Source organism: Dendrobium catenatum, unplaced genomic scaffold (genome assembly GCF_001605985.2).
Source record: "Dendrobium catenatum unplaced genomic scaffold, ASM160598v2 fragScaff_scaffold_542, whole genome shotgun sequence".
Lineage (NCBI taxonomy): Eukaryota > Viridiplantae > Streptophyta > Magnoliopsida > Asparagales > Orchidaceae > Dendrobium > Dendrobium catenatum.
This window is the reverse complement of record NW_021319004.1, coordinates 1,446,220-1,460,809: the sequence shown is the minus strand read 5'-3', so window position 1 is coordinate 1,460,809 and position 14,590 is coordinate 1,446,220. Positions and strand designations below refer to the sequence as shown.

General features: G+C 37.2%; 2 protein-coding genes across 3 annotated transcripts; one reads left to right on the top strand and one right to left on the bottom strand.

Moving 5' to 3' along the window:
• Positions 1-3,032: 3,032 nt before the first annotated feature.
• LOC110097378 (protein FAR1-RELATED SEQUENCE 5-like) lies at positions 3,033-4,229 on the bottom strand. Its single transcript, XM_020823726.1, has one exon. The coding sequence runs from the start codon at positions 4,227-4,229 to the stop codon at positions 3,033-3,035; it is 1,197 nt and encodes a 398-aa protein (XP_020679385.1).
• A 4,134-nt stretch (positions 4,230-8,363) lies between these two features.
• On the top strand, positions 8,364-14,210 carry LOC110097387 (F-box/kelch-repeat protein SKIP4). Of its 2 annotated transcripts, none has more exons than XM_020823745.2 (3): positions 8,364-8,519; positions 12,549-13,053; positions 13,489-14,210. In XM_020823745.2, the coding sequence occupies exons 2-3, from the start codon at positions 12,572-12,574 to the stop codon at positions 14,081-14,083; spliced, it is 1,077 nt and encodes a 358-aa protein (XP_020679404.1). In that variant the 5' UTR covers positions 8,364-8,519; positions 12,549-12,571; the 3' UTR covers positions 14,084-14,210. The 2 variants fall into 2 exon arrangements, with proteins under 2 accessions (XP_020679404.1, XP_028550527.1); XM_028694694.1 differs by lacking the exon at positions 8,364-8,519 and adding an exon at positions 8,556-8,868.
• Positions 14,211-14,590: the final 380 nt, after the last annotated feature.

The window sequence follows — 14,590 nt, the reverse complement described above, 5'->3', positions numbered from 1 at the left end:
CGGTACCGATTGGTACCGCTCGGTACTGGTAGGTATCGATCAGTACCGCTATAAACTGTTCGGTACATATAGTAACACACCTTCTTATATTTTGCAGGTCATATACAATTTATACTGCAGGAAACATTCAGATATTCAGAAGTCAGATTGATGAACTGTTAACAAACCAATATCTCGACAACAGCCACATCGACGCCTTCGCAAGTTTGCTGGCTGAGAAAAATAAACTTTGTCCTGGCCTTTATCAACTATTTATTTATGTTTCTAGTCTGCATTAGGTAATGTTGTTATTTTGCTCACTATAATTGAATATGTTTACAGTTCTCCTTACCCGATTAAACATACAGGAGTCCAAAAAATATGAGATGGAAAGCAAGCAATACATGTCTCACATTAACAAAGATGCAGTTACCGCTTCTAATTTCCTTCTACTACCAATACATGATAATGACCATTGGACTCTTATGGTTGCTTATTTGAAGTAGTCAACTTAGTATTTTTTTGATTCGTTACCTAACCCCATGCATCAGGCTGTGCTTCCACAAGTTGTAAGTCAAGTGTTGTACATTTTAAGTGTGTTGTATACATTCGTATTGTAAATTTTAAGTTTGTTTTATGCATGCGTAGACATAAACAACTTAACTATTACAGATAAATCATTTACACGAGGAAACTCAATGCAGTTTTCATACTGATATCAGATCATGGCAAGTTCAGGTAGCTAAGGGAATTCCAACACAAACAAACGGTTATAACTTTGGAATGTTCATTTGCAAATATATGAAAACTGTTATCCAACCACACTCTGTTAAATAGGAATTACTATTGGACTTGCAAGCTGAAATGCCTAAGTTTAGAGCAGAACTTGCATTCATGTTGTTATGTTCCATGCTTAAACGATAGTAGGACTACAATTGTAAATTGTAAATAGATTACAAAACGTTCTAATTTGGTAAATATGTAACTATATTTTTAAAAGTTTTACTTCTTAACCAAACAGCGAATACGTTGTTGGAGTTGAGTTTGTGTAGGACAACATCCAAATTCTGTCATAAGCTCAAATTGTAAATCTTGCCAATCTTTGATATCCAAAAACATCGTCCTCTTGCGCCCATAAACACGTTCATTTAATAATTACTTATACAAATCAACTAAAAAACTTTCTTCAGCTAGATCCCACGGGTGGTAAAGAATTACATTATCAACATCAGTAGCTTGTCTGACCACATAATCAGAGCTTGTTAAATTTCCTTTATAAGTCAGCTCATGTTAACGCTGCTGCAAGAAATGAACACTGGCTAGGTGATGATGATTTGCAAAAAAATTCTTTTGGACAGCACTCCAATCGCCAGAATTTAAGAAGCGACCTGATCTGTTATCCTCAATAGCCATCTCTTCCCTCCACGCGACTTGAAGCAAACGATCACAACGATCATGCCATGTATGAACACAGCATCTATATATTTCATTCCTTCTAGCTTGTTGTTCAAGTTCACAGTCTGCAACAACATCCACACAGTAATGCATTCTAATTGTGCCAAGCTCGACAAATTCCTTGATCGGCATGCCGAGATGAAGTTTTGCATCCGGCAAACGAAGTTTATAAACCATAATAGAATTATAAAAAAAAATACATGAACCACCTAAACTTATATAGCTTTAAATTTCAACCACCACAGTTAATATCACAATAACCCATCTTAAATACGTGCAACAGTACAACTGCCAACTTTAATTTCAACAAACATAGTAAATATCATACCACAACAATAATATTAACTAGAAGTACCAGAACATTGTACGGGAAGTACCGCTCGGTACTGATCGGTACTGAGAGGTACCGAGCGGTACCTACCGGTACCTAAAGGTACCCACCGATACCGATCGATACCGAGAGGTACTTAGAAGCTCGGTACCGATCAATACACCGAAGTTTCTACGATACAAAATCAATTACAATAATAACAGAAATCAAATTAAGCCAATTAAGAAATTGTGAATATTTATCCAAGTCTTTCTGCATCAATAAATCCATTCATCATCTCTAAATATTCAGGGTTGGGCTGACTGCTTGGTCGACGAAGAATCCACTCATCGATGAAGCATTTTAGTATGTTCACAAAGGGAACATGACTAATAGGTTCCACATGTGTAGGCTGATGAGTTGAAGTGAAATATTCTGGTATATTTACAAAAGAAACTTGACTAGTAGGTTCCACAGGTGTAGGTTGATGAGTTGAAGTGAAGTATTCTGGTATATTTGTAAAAAAAACTTGACTAGTTGGTTCCACAGGTGTTGGCTGATGAGTTGAAGGTGTATGTAGTTCCTCAGCTTTCATCCTCTTTGGCTTTCTTTTTTCCCAATGGCTCTTCAACCTTACATTTAAAACTCCTTTGGGTCTGCGCTTTATAGGGTCTTTTATTTTAGTTGGCATGCTTAAATTCGTAATTAACTTAGGGTCCTTGCTGGCATTTAATATCAGATCCACATTCTCAGTAATCTCAGACATTGCATCAATCATGTACTGTTCTGCTTCCGTATTCCCTTGCCCTCTAGTGCTTATTTGATATGCGAATCTACTAAAATAATTTCTGAACATCATACCTCCTATGCCATCCGAGGGGATTCCGGTAGCTACCATAGATGTTAACGGCCTGTCTGAGTAAAGGTCCTTTCTTGCTTGACTTGACCATCTCTTCAGTAGATATTTCGGAGGTACATTAATTATATCAATCTGCCTTATCACTCTCAAGCAGTGAGAACATAATATCCCCATCATGCCAAATTTTCCACAGCTGCATTCGATGGTGCCTTCTTCATCATCAAAATTAACTGTCCAGTGGCGAGGCTGATCAATGTTCTCAACAGTTTTGACAAAAAAAGTGGAGAAGTCAGTTGAGGCATGAGCTATGCACATACCACGCACACCTTGTAAAAACTCATCCTCAAAGAAAGAATACAATTTACGCGAATAAAAATGCGCGGCCTGCCTAAGAATTGGACTACTCTTCACTAAAGGTACAACATCGGACTAACTGCATTTGAAGTCTTCATCCTTTTCATTCCGACGCCATGTCTTCATCACCTTCTCTAGTCCCAAAAAACACTCAGTAATGATGCTAGTAGGCTTAAAAATTCCGTGGCACACATTGCTAGTGGATTCACTACACTGTGTTGAAAGAATACCAAGGTTAAAACAAGTCTTGTTGTATGCTGTGGACCACTTATGCCTTATTTTGTATAGTTCTTTCAACCAGTCATGGCTATGAAGGTCCCCTTCATTCAGCATTTCAGTCCAATAACTTTCAAATTTCTCCTCTAAATCACACTTGCTGAAACATTTATAAATGAGACCTCTAACCTTATTGTTGCTGTTGTAACAATGCAACTTGGATGGAAGCTTCTTGGTGATGTGCCATTGGCAAAGCCTATGGCGTGTTTGAGGAAATGCAATTTCTATTGCCCGAGACATTGCCTGATCCTGGTTAGTAAAAATTGTAATGGGATGTTTATCACCCGATACTCGCAAGAATGTTTTAAACAACCATGTAAATGATTCTATTGTTTCTTCCGACAGAAATGCAACCCCCAAAAGAACATTCTGCCACTGGTTATTAACTGCAACAAAAGGTGCACAAGCTAGATTGTATTTGTTCAATCTATAGCTGGTATCAAAAAGTATAACATCTCCAAAGGAGTCGTAGTCTATTCTTCCCACACCATCAGCCCAGAAAAAATTTATCAATCTATCCTCCTTGTCATATTGGACTTCCCACACAAACATGTTATCACTGTTTGGTCGATTTTTAAAAATTTCAATTAGGGAATTGGTGTCCCCAGACTCAATCTTGCATCTTCTATTTTTCTGAACAAAGTTATATGCATCTATTCTTAAAAAACCTACATACTCCCTCCCACCAACTTCATTAGCTAAGTATGTGAATGCATCAATGGTTCTAATCCCAGCATTAGTTAAAGATTTAAGAATGAATGCTCTCTCTTCGATAATATTCATGCATGATCTCAGTAAATGTTGATCTTCAGGCCTTGCTAACTCATGGTTGTGGTTCTCAATGCATTTATTAACCTTCCATTCCCCATCTTGATCAACTGAAAATTTAATCATCGCGGGACACCCTGTCCTAGTATTGGATTTCCTGTATTTCGATTTGACATTCAAGTCAAGGCCCTTCTTAAAACCAGCTTTCAAACATACAAAATCTTTCATCCGTATCTTTCTCGAATTAGGTCAATAACAGTGATGATCTTTGCGAACACTAAAACCAACACTGTGCGCGTAATGACAGTAAATATCATATGCCTCTTTCTCACTATTACAAACAACCTATAAACAACAACCAATTCGAGTTTAGCATTGGAAACACACACACAATTTCAAAATAACTTCTGTACCTGGCGGTACCTACAAGTACCGACCGATACCTACTGATACTGAGCGGTATCGAACATTTAAAAAGGGTACTAAATGATACCTCCTGCCCACCAATACATATATTCTCACCAATACAAAATTTTTAAAACAAAAAATATTCAAGTAAACACTGAAGAAGTCGCGACATTCATATCATATTTACCGATAATATATCCAAGTTTGGTTGGGTACTCTGTTGCAAACCATCTCCTCTTCTAAGCTGTGACTCTTGCGTAAAACCTTCCATCTCCGACCAGTCTTTCATGTCCTCCGGCACAGTATCCATCTTCATAGACCTTACGCTCTTCTCCTGCTTTCTGAGGTTTCAGGTGTTACGAGAAAAAGTTTTAACTGAGGTAAAAAAACGGCGCCATCAAATATAACCCTAGCTTTAACCGCACATTTTTTCAAGTATTTCGGGTGGTTCGTGTTACAGGTTATCGGGTAAATAGAACACACGTGCTCTTCAAATCGATGGGGTCAAGGTGGGCTCCACGTGGCGCGAAACTATTTGGTTGCACACACAGAGCTACGTCCGCACTCCGCACCCAATAAAAGTTCCTCTCTCTCAAGCATGCCATGAATAAATAATAAGAAAATAAATTACTCCCATCACCTAGAGTCATGATCCCCCTCTCTCTCAAGCACATTAAAAATCACTACAATACAAACAACATGCCCAAAGCTTTTAATGCATGGGTTGAAGAAGCTAGAAGTAAAGCCATTATTGATTTGATCGATATAATTAGGGCAATATTTATCGAACATCGCTCTCAAAGAAAGAAAAACTCTAGCTCTTAGAAAGGTCAACTAGTTCGCCATGTAGAAGAGTACATCAAGGACATCAGAATAAGGAAAGGGTATTTTATAATTCGTCAATCGATAGCAACCAGAGCTAAAGTTGAGGGAGTTCATGAAAGGCATAAGGTGGACATAGAAAAGAAGAAATGTAGTTTTGGATTCTGGCAATTAAGTGGACTACCCTATATACATAGTGTTTCATTAATTGGAACGAGACAACATACCTTAAGAAATATGTATGTTGATGATCACTACTACCCATATAGGTTTGTTAATTGCTTCATTTAATGGCCACCTATTTGTCACATTAGTTATCTAAAAAATTTATATTTTATGACTAGATACAAAATGACATATGATGGAACAATTTCAACCCTACCTAGGAAGGAGTTGCAGTCTGCAGTTAGTAATAGTGAGGTAGTTACTACGTCAAGTTCACATGGACCACGTGGTAGACCAAAAAAAGGTGAATTAACAATTTCTTTGAGATTGGAAAGAAAATAAAACTTGGACACATGTGTAGTCATTATGATTTATGGGGCCATCATAAAAGCACCTGTAAGAATCCATTAAATGTGGAAGGTGAAAAAATTGGTAATGAGATTCTATTCAGTGATCAGTTGCCTACAACATTGAGTGCTCGTGTGAAATTGACTATACATTGTCCAAGTACTGTGTTGTTGGAATAGGGAAATTTTACTTTAGTTTTATCTTTTTTAAAAGGCTAATGAAACATCCTGCTGCATTTTATTTTCTTGGTAGCAGAATTTTTTGACACTAGAAAATTTGTTGAATGCTAGCAAGATGTTTGGATGCTTATTCTTATTGCAACTTATAGTTATTGAAGTATAGATAATGATCACAGCTTAAATTTAGCTAGAAAATGCATTACCTTAACAGAGTTCATTGCAATTTACTCAAATTTTCATTTAACTCAAAATGCAAATCACATTTATAATTACAGCTCGTGAGCAGATATTTCATGGTGATTACTATAGTCAAAATTAGGATAATCACGATCACCAACATGATTTTTATCTGAAAAAGCTCGACTCTAAATGAAATAACATGAGTTGGGCTGGTTTTGGCAACATTTGCATTTCTTCAATAATTCATATTAGATGTAAAATCATTTAGTTCATCACACCACTGAAAAAAAACAATCATCTTATGAACAGTTTCTAGGAGCATCTAAAAAATTTTCAACTACTACGAGATTTGTATGAGGTATATATTGTATATTGCAAACTGCAATGACAAAATATTTAATTACTTAGATTTTTTATTAGCATCACCGAGGAGCTCGAACTTATTGTGCAATGGCTTTACAACTTGAGAAACAATAAAAATACACTTTCAAAGTAAAGAACGAAAAGTTTCAACAATGCATGGCATTTCAATGCACCAACTTGAAAGACCAATATGCAATATCATTTCAGATTAAAAATTTCTTGTGACTGTACATTAGTTAATCTGTTGCAAAATGGTGTTGTGACATAATCACTCCTTGGCATTTCATCGAACCGCTTACGCCCCTCTCTAAATTTCTAAAAACATTGAAGCTCCTTTGACACTTTAACAGTAACAAGGTAGGGGTGTCAAAATGGGTCGATGGGTTGGGTTTAGGTCGAACCCGAGTTGACCCAGGTGGTCAACTCGAACCTGACTTGATTTTATAAATGGGTCATAATTTTTAACCCGGACCCAACCAGTGCGAGTTACCGGGTTGACCCGACCCGACCCGCAAGTCATTTATAAAATGTGAACCCAAAGTGTAGGTGTCAGTTGACTCAGTGTGGGGTGAAGCCAGCATGCAGCATAAGGTCCGTGAGGCCAACACGAGGCGACTTAGGCTGTTGGGCGAGCTAAGTAAGATCGTCTTGACCGCCATCCTTAGGTGTAGAGCCAGCGAGGCCAGCCACCAGCGTGCGAGGTGACCAGGCTTTAGTCTGGGAGAGGCTAGCGTCAACGCGGGTGCAACCCGTGCGAGACCAGGGGTGTGACTGCAAAGCCGAGGCATGCGCTTACAAGGCGGGCCCGCGAGGTCAAGCTGACTCGAGCAGCAAAGCGGGTTGAATTTTTGGGTTGTTGGGTCAACCAGACTTGATTTTAAAAATGAGTTGAAATATCAAACCCAAACCTCACTTGCATGGCAAACGGGTTGAACCGAATCCAAAATTTTTGTGGTCAGGATCCGGTTGGGTCAGATTTTGACACCCTTATCACAAGGAGACATAATAAACAATGACATAGAGAAGACGAACAACAACCAACATAAGACATGGAGAAGACGAAGAGCAAACAACAATAACAAAAACTAAGACAACATCAAATGGTAAAAGGCACAAACAATAATAGTTGGAACGATGAAATGGCGCAGATGAAAAGTGAACATTAGGCATTCAAATGGCAAAAAAATCAAAACGAAGCGTTATTGACGAAATGAAGAACATGAAGAGCAATCCTTGCCGACCTAAGAAGATGCGTGGCGAGGGAAGAGACAAGTCGCAGGAAACGAAAGATGATGTCGAGCTAATATGGATTTTTGAAGGGGTTATAACGAAGTGTTAGAATATATGAAAAGAAGAGTTTTATGTGGTATATCAGTAAATACGAAAGTTTTAAAGGGGTTGTAAAGAAGTGTTAGAATAGAATATATATTCACAATAGTTTGAAGTGTTATGAGGATGTTTGGTAGCGCCCAAGATTTGATTTAAGTAGGATTTCATAAATCTTCTAAATTTGAATTTCGAAAATTCTAAAAGTTCTAAATCCTGAAAACTGTTTGGTAACATTTATTATAAATCCTATTAATTCATATGTGACTGTTTGACTATAAAAAGAGGGCAAATTATTAGTTCCGGTCACTAGACTTATTTTTAGGTCCGGACATATAATAAAAACTTGCCACGTAAACTACGCTTTTGACTGCGCTTTGACTACGTTTTATGTGCGCTTTAGGTGCGCTTTGACTGCGTTTTACCTTCGCTTTACTTGCACTTTTGGTTGCATTTTTTTGAGTCAAAGCACAATCAATGTGACAAATTTTTAGTGAATGTCGGGTGACCAAAACTAATGGATTTCATAAATCCTAAAAAAAAAAGGATTTCCGGGATTTTGCACGAAAAGCGGAATTTTCCGGGTATGTGGCTTTCATTTGTCGTGAGATTTGATTTGGCCTCAAATCCTGCTACCAAACAGCCCCTATTTGTGTAAATATCTTAAATTTCGCCGAACTGGTTTGCCTTAGGTTGCCCAGGCTTCCATTGGCCGGGAATCGAACAGGTAAGCTCGAAGCTTTCTCCATCCAGAACGCATTACATATCTCTTTGCCTTGTATTCTACATCCTATCTGCCATTTAGATCGTGTTTGTTATCGTAGGCGTTAGTCTGGATCGCTAATCCTTCCTAGATTTTTGCCAACGATCTAGAAATTAGGGTTTCTTTGTTGAATGACATCAGCAGTGTTTCAGGGGAATGTCTTCGTGAAAGACAGCGTTCCTTCCCCAATTTTAACTGGCGGATCTAGAGACAAGAATGGGGTTTTTTTTCACGAGATTTATAGCATTTTTTTGGGGGAGAGATTTATAGCATTTTTTTGGGGGAGAGATTTACAGCATTTCTCCATCAATAGGTTTGATTTGTATATTTTTATTTTACTTGAGCTGGCCATGATAAATTTTACTTTGTATTTATTGGATGCACTCCTTAGCCCACTTGTGGGCTTTTACCTTGGCTGTTGGAGATATTCCGGTAAATAGTAGTTTTGGTATTTTTTTCCCCATGTACTTTGCTGTGGAATGTAAAATTCTCGTTTGGTATTGTTTTAGCTCATTCGACCATTCCCAAATACAATTGTGGCTAGCTGTTGTTTGTCCAGTTGCGAAGTAAGTTCCTAACATGGATAAGTATCTTGTTAGCATGCTACTTGTTTGAATGTCCAACCAAAGGTATTAGATCAAGTTGATTCTGAATATGAATCAAGTTGATTCAGAATATGAAGCTAGGATGTATTCATTATTCATTTAGTTTCTGATTGACTTTTGATGAAGTAACAAAATGAAAGGGCTAGTTGGATCGGGCATTAAAAGAAGCATATAGTGATTTCTTCTCATTAGCCTTATATAAACTATTAAGGCCGGCTTTACATATCTTATCTTTTCGATTTTTTTTGCTAAGTGTTGTTTGAAGCATTAAACTTATTCTTTGCAAATCTTCTGAACAGATTCTATCCAGTTATCTTAGATTTACCACATTCCTTTCTAATGATTTATAATTGGTGCTTTTTCTGCCCGCCAATACATGTCCAAAGCATCTAAGGGCTCATTTTGTTTCTAGTAGATAGAAAACATCTTTTGACAAGTGATTATTTTTCTCACTCTTTTTTCTTTTTGTTAAAAATGAAATCATTTTTTGTAGGGGTTTGTAAAGAGAGTTGTAATGCTTAAAACTAATGCTGATTAATGATCAAATCCAACCAAACAATGGATTTAAAATATTAATTTATTTCTCAAAACATGTTTCCTAGCATCAAGCAATCAAATGGACTCCAATTGTATTTTTAACTAGACATTGATGCTGCTCCAATGATTTGGGGATTAGATGTATTTAATCATTAATCTGACCATTTATGATCATGATTTGAGCATTAGATCACAAGTTATCAAGCGGATTATGATCAATAAGGTTTTCAATTATGCTTACTGTTGAGATTGAAGATGAAGTCATTAAGAGTCCATTGTTGAAAAAAGGATGGTGATTAGATAGCTGGTGATCAAAAGCGGGATGCAAGAAATTTGGATTATTGGATGATGATTAAGAGACAATAGGAATTAATGTGTTCGACCATTCCAAGGAGCCTTACCTGGCTAGATGGCATTATATAAAGTCTAAATTGGTTTTATTTTGATCTCATATGGTTGAATTGAGAATTAGGGTTCACATGTATTGTGGTGTAATTTTAGGAATGATAAACTTTTTTCAACTCAAAACCTATTATAGTTTTTATAGGCCTATTTCCTGCAATGAAATCAATCCAATTCTCCTCCTAATCCATCTCTCTTTTCCTCTAGCTCACCTCTTAGTCATTGTCCTACCCAACCCCCAAAACTATCACCAACTACAGCTGCTAAGTCATTGGCCTTCATGTCATTTGATGATTCCTAAAAACTATTATAGGTAGATGTTGCTCTTTTCATTTCAGAGTGAATCACTAGCATGGAGACGTGGAAAGGTATAAAAAGTTAGTTTCGATGATGTTATCAGGAATGTCAGTTGCACCCTAGTAACCTACAGAATCATCAATCAAACAATGAGTTAAATGCAAAAGTATTTTGTTGTGAGGCCTCTTGTTTGATTGCACAACCCAACCTATTAGATGAAGTTGATACTGAATATGAAGCTAGAATGCATTCAATATTCATTTGTTTCTGATTGGATTTTCATGAAGACTTCATCTTCAATCTCGGCAGTCCCTCTTGGACCAAGCATCAAAGGTAACATATAGTGACTTCTTGTTAGAAAACATCATCATTAGCCTTATATCAACCATTTGGGCAAGCTGTATAATTTTTCAATTATTTGTTTTTTTTTTCCTCAATGTTGCAAGAGATGTTAAATCCTTGCAAATCTTTTGAACAATGTCTATCCATGTTTTAGGTTTATTTCTTTCCTTTCTAATCATTTGATAATAATTTTATATTCATAATTGATGGGTGCATTTTTTTACCTGTCAATGCAGCTATCCAAAGCATCTAAGGGCATATTTGTTGCTTGTAGATGACATACTTTTGAAAAGTGATGATTTCGTTCCACTCATTCTTTAATTAAAAAATAAAATTACTGCTTTTGAAGGGGTTTATGAGGAAGTTTGCAGAGTTTAAAAATAATGATGATTTACGATCACATATACAACCAAATGATGGATTAAGCAAATTTTTTTCATTTCACAGAACATGTTTTCTAGCATCAAGTAACTAACTGTACTCTAATTCTATCTATCATTGATGCTTCTCTAATGATTTGGGGATCAGATCTAATCGATGGTTAATTAGATCATTTATGATAATGATTTGAGCATCATATTATCAAGAGATTGAAAGGATTAAGATCAATGAGATTTTGACAATTTAAACAATTATTGAAGATTTTTAATTGCTAGAGACATTTAAATCCCATTATTGAAATTGGAAATCAAGTTAAGAGGAGTCCACTAGTGAAAACAAATTGTTGATCAGACACTTGGTGATCAAATTTGGAAGTAGTATATCTGGATTGTTGGATGATGATTGATAAACTGGAATTGATGTGTCTAACTAGTCTGAGGAGCCTTACATGACTGGATGCCACTGGACATGGTCTAATTTGGTTTTATTTTGATTAAATTTGATTTTTGAATTTAAAATTCTCGTTTGTTTATTCTGTAGAGTTATTTTTGGAAGGATGAGCTTGAATTTAAACTCCAAAGCTGTTGTAGTTTCTTTTTTATTGGCTTATTCCTGCAATGACGTCAGTGAAATTCTCCTCAAACTGTCATCTCTGTCACTGACCTACCCAACCCCCAAAACGGCCACCTACTACAACTCTCTGCCCCCACCTGCAACACCTCTGACACCACTTCTAGTACCTATTACCTGTTGTTGTCGTCACCCTGGCTGAGACCTACAATGAGGGGAAACAAAGACTTTGATATCTCTTTATAGCAACTAAGAGGCAAAACCAGCAAGAAGAAGACCTAGCCTATGAGGAGAAGCCATATATAGCAAGAAACAACACTTTTGAGTTACTTTTCTTTTTTAATCATAAATCTCTAGGGAACCTCAAAAAAATTGCTAAAATTCCTTTTTATTATTCATTCCAACCTTTTATTGAGGGCTCTCATCATCATATTAAGAGATGAACATTAAAAATATAAATAAATAAAATTAAGGGATGAACATTAGATCAACCAACCATCCCTCTTGTACAGTTATTCTTATATTTATCATTTATTGGCATTTTTATCTATTCATGCATGTCAAAGGCATATACTTGCGTAATGATATGGACCTTGCTTGAAAGTTGCTAGCGATCTGCCTGTAGAATTTCTTCACTATATTTTATATAACTTCTAGCTGATGTAAAACAAATGTCGATGATTCAGTGCATTTCCTGGTATCTAAAATTCATGTTTTCATTCTTTCCATGTATATATAGCTTATATAATTTATACAGCTTATATAATATTAGCAAGAAAACCAGTGGATGGTTAATTTCTTATAATATTGTAACTGGTTAGAGTAGCTTTGTAACATTCCGTTTTCTATTTGATTGTAGGTTGCTGACTCTGGCCTGCGACAATGTCTTCTCCAGAAAATATTAGACAAGAATACGAGCACGCTCTGGAGCAGCATGTACCACTCATATATGGTCTTCCTGACGACCTTGCCATTCTTTGCTTATCAAAGGTCCCTCGGCAATTTCATCATGTTCTTAGATGTGTTTCTAAGAGGTGGAGTGCTTTGCTCTGCAGTAAGGAGTTTAGTTCTTGTCGTTCTAGGCAGAATCTGAGGGAAACCTGGATTTATGCAATGTGTGTAAACAAATACAGAGTCAACTGCTGTTATGTATTGAATCCATATCCTTCAAGCAAGCATTGGAAGCTTCTCCAACGCATCCCATCTGAATGTATGGGCCGGGAGGGCATGTCTTTTGAAGCTTTAGGAAATAAACTTTTTTTGTTAGGTGGCTGTAGTTGCCAAGAAAATCCCACAAATGATGTATATAGTTATGATACTTCTACAGAGAAATGGGAGAAAGCTGCTAGAATGCCAACTGCAAGGTATCTACATCATTGGATGCTCTTCCACTCTATCCATTTGCTTGTGTAAAGTCCTTTAGGGCATCTCCAACCGAACTCCAAACGCTTGAATGGCGTCGCGCGCGAGCTACAGCTGAATGGTAAAACTTCCGCTATTTGGTTGCGGGTGAACAGTGGGACGTCAATATTGGCGTTGCATTGTTCATCTCCGCTATTTTTCTGTCTCTACTGAACTTGACGAAGAAACACGCCAAAGAAGAGAACAACCGATACCTTCACAAAAGGGGAAAAAATGGAGTTCGGTTGGGGATGAATCACATCATTTATTAGTTTCACGGCATTTTGGAGCGAAAAATGAGATTTTCGGTTGGAGATGCCCTTAATATGTTCATTATATAATATTACGAATGCTGATTCTTCCTCGTTTACTTAGTAGCTACCTCATCTACCTTTCAGGTGCTACTTTTTGTCAGCAGCTCTAGGCAATAAAATATATGTTACTGGTGGCCTTGGCCTGAGCTCGGATGCTTCCAACTCCTGGGACATCTATGACTACCACTCAAACAACTGGAACTCTTATGAAGATACATCTCTCATCCCTGACATTGTCAAGTCCTTCATTTTTGAAGGCAAGGTATACACCATTCATAACACATGGATTGATAGGCAGTTCGCTCGCGCCTACGACCCCTCAAGCAGAAAATGGGAAGATGCAAATCAACAGATGTCTTCGTGCGCTCGCGGCCCGACCGTTGTCGTTCAAGATACTCTCTACATGTTAGACGAGACTTACGGCACGAGGCTTATGATGTGGCAAAATGAAGCGAAGGAATGGGTCCCTTTGGGTAGACTGGCACAGATGCTCACAAAGCCTCCATGTCAGCTTGTAGCTGTTGGGACTTGTATTTTCATAGTAGGGCAGAAGCTGAGTACAGTTGTGGTTGATATGGAGAAGGCGACACAGGTAGAAGGGGTGCTGGTTGGTTCTTCATTAGTACCTAAACTTGATAATGATCTTTCAGTTATTAGCTGCAAAACTATTGCCATTTGAGGTGTAGATCTTTAAATGCTACAACTTTCATGTCTTGCAATGTATGGATAGAGTTGAAATGTTGTTTTGGAAACAAACTATCAGTTGTGGTTTGAAAGATAAATGCAGAATGGTTTGATTTCAGTAATGCATGCTGCATAAATGTTTGAATAAAGAAATTTCGATCCAAGAGTAAGGGTGTCAATATTGGACTCGACGCAAAAATCTCATTTAAATCTGACTAAAAAATTTCGAGTTTGGGTTGACCCAAATTGACTCGAAATTGACCCGAGAACCTATTTTTGACCCAGCAACTTGAGATTAACCCTTTTTTTACTCAAAAAATGAATATTGACCCATTTTTGAACCTGAAAATTAGCATTTTTTTGGCACCGGGTCATTCAGGTCGGGTCGGGTTAACCGAGACTGAAGCGGGTCTGATTCAGGTTGAACTGAATAGTATAGGGTTAGTTTCGGGTTCGACCTGAACCCGACCCGTGACTAGAAATTGATACCTCTATCGGAGAG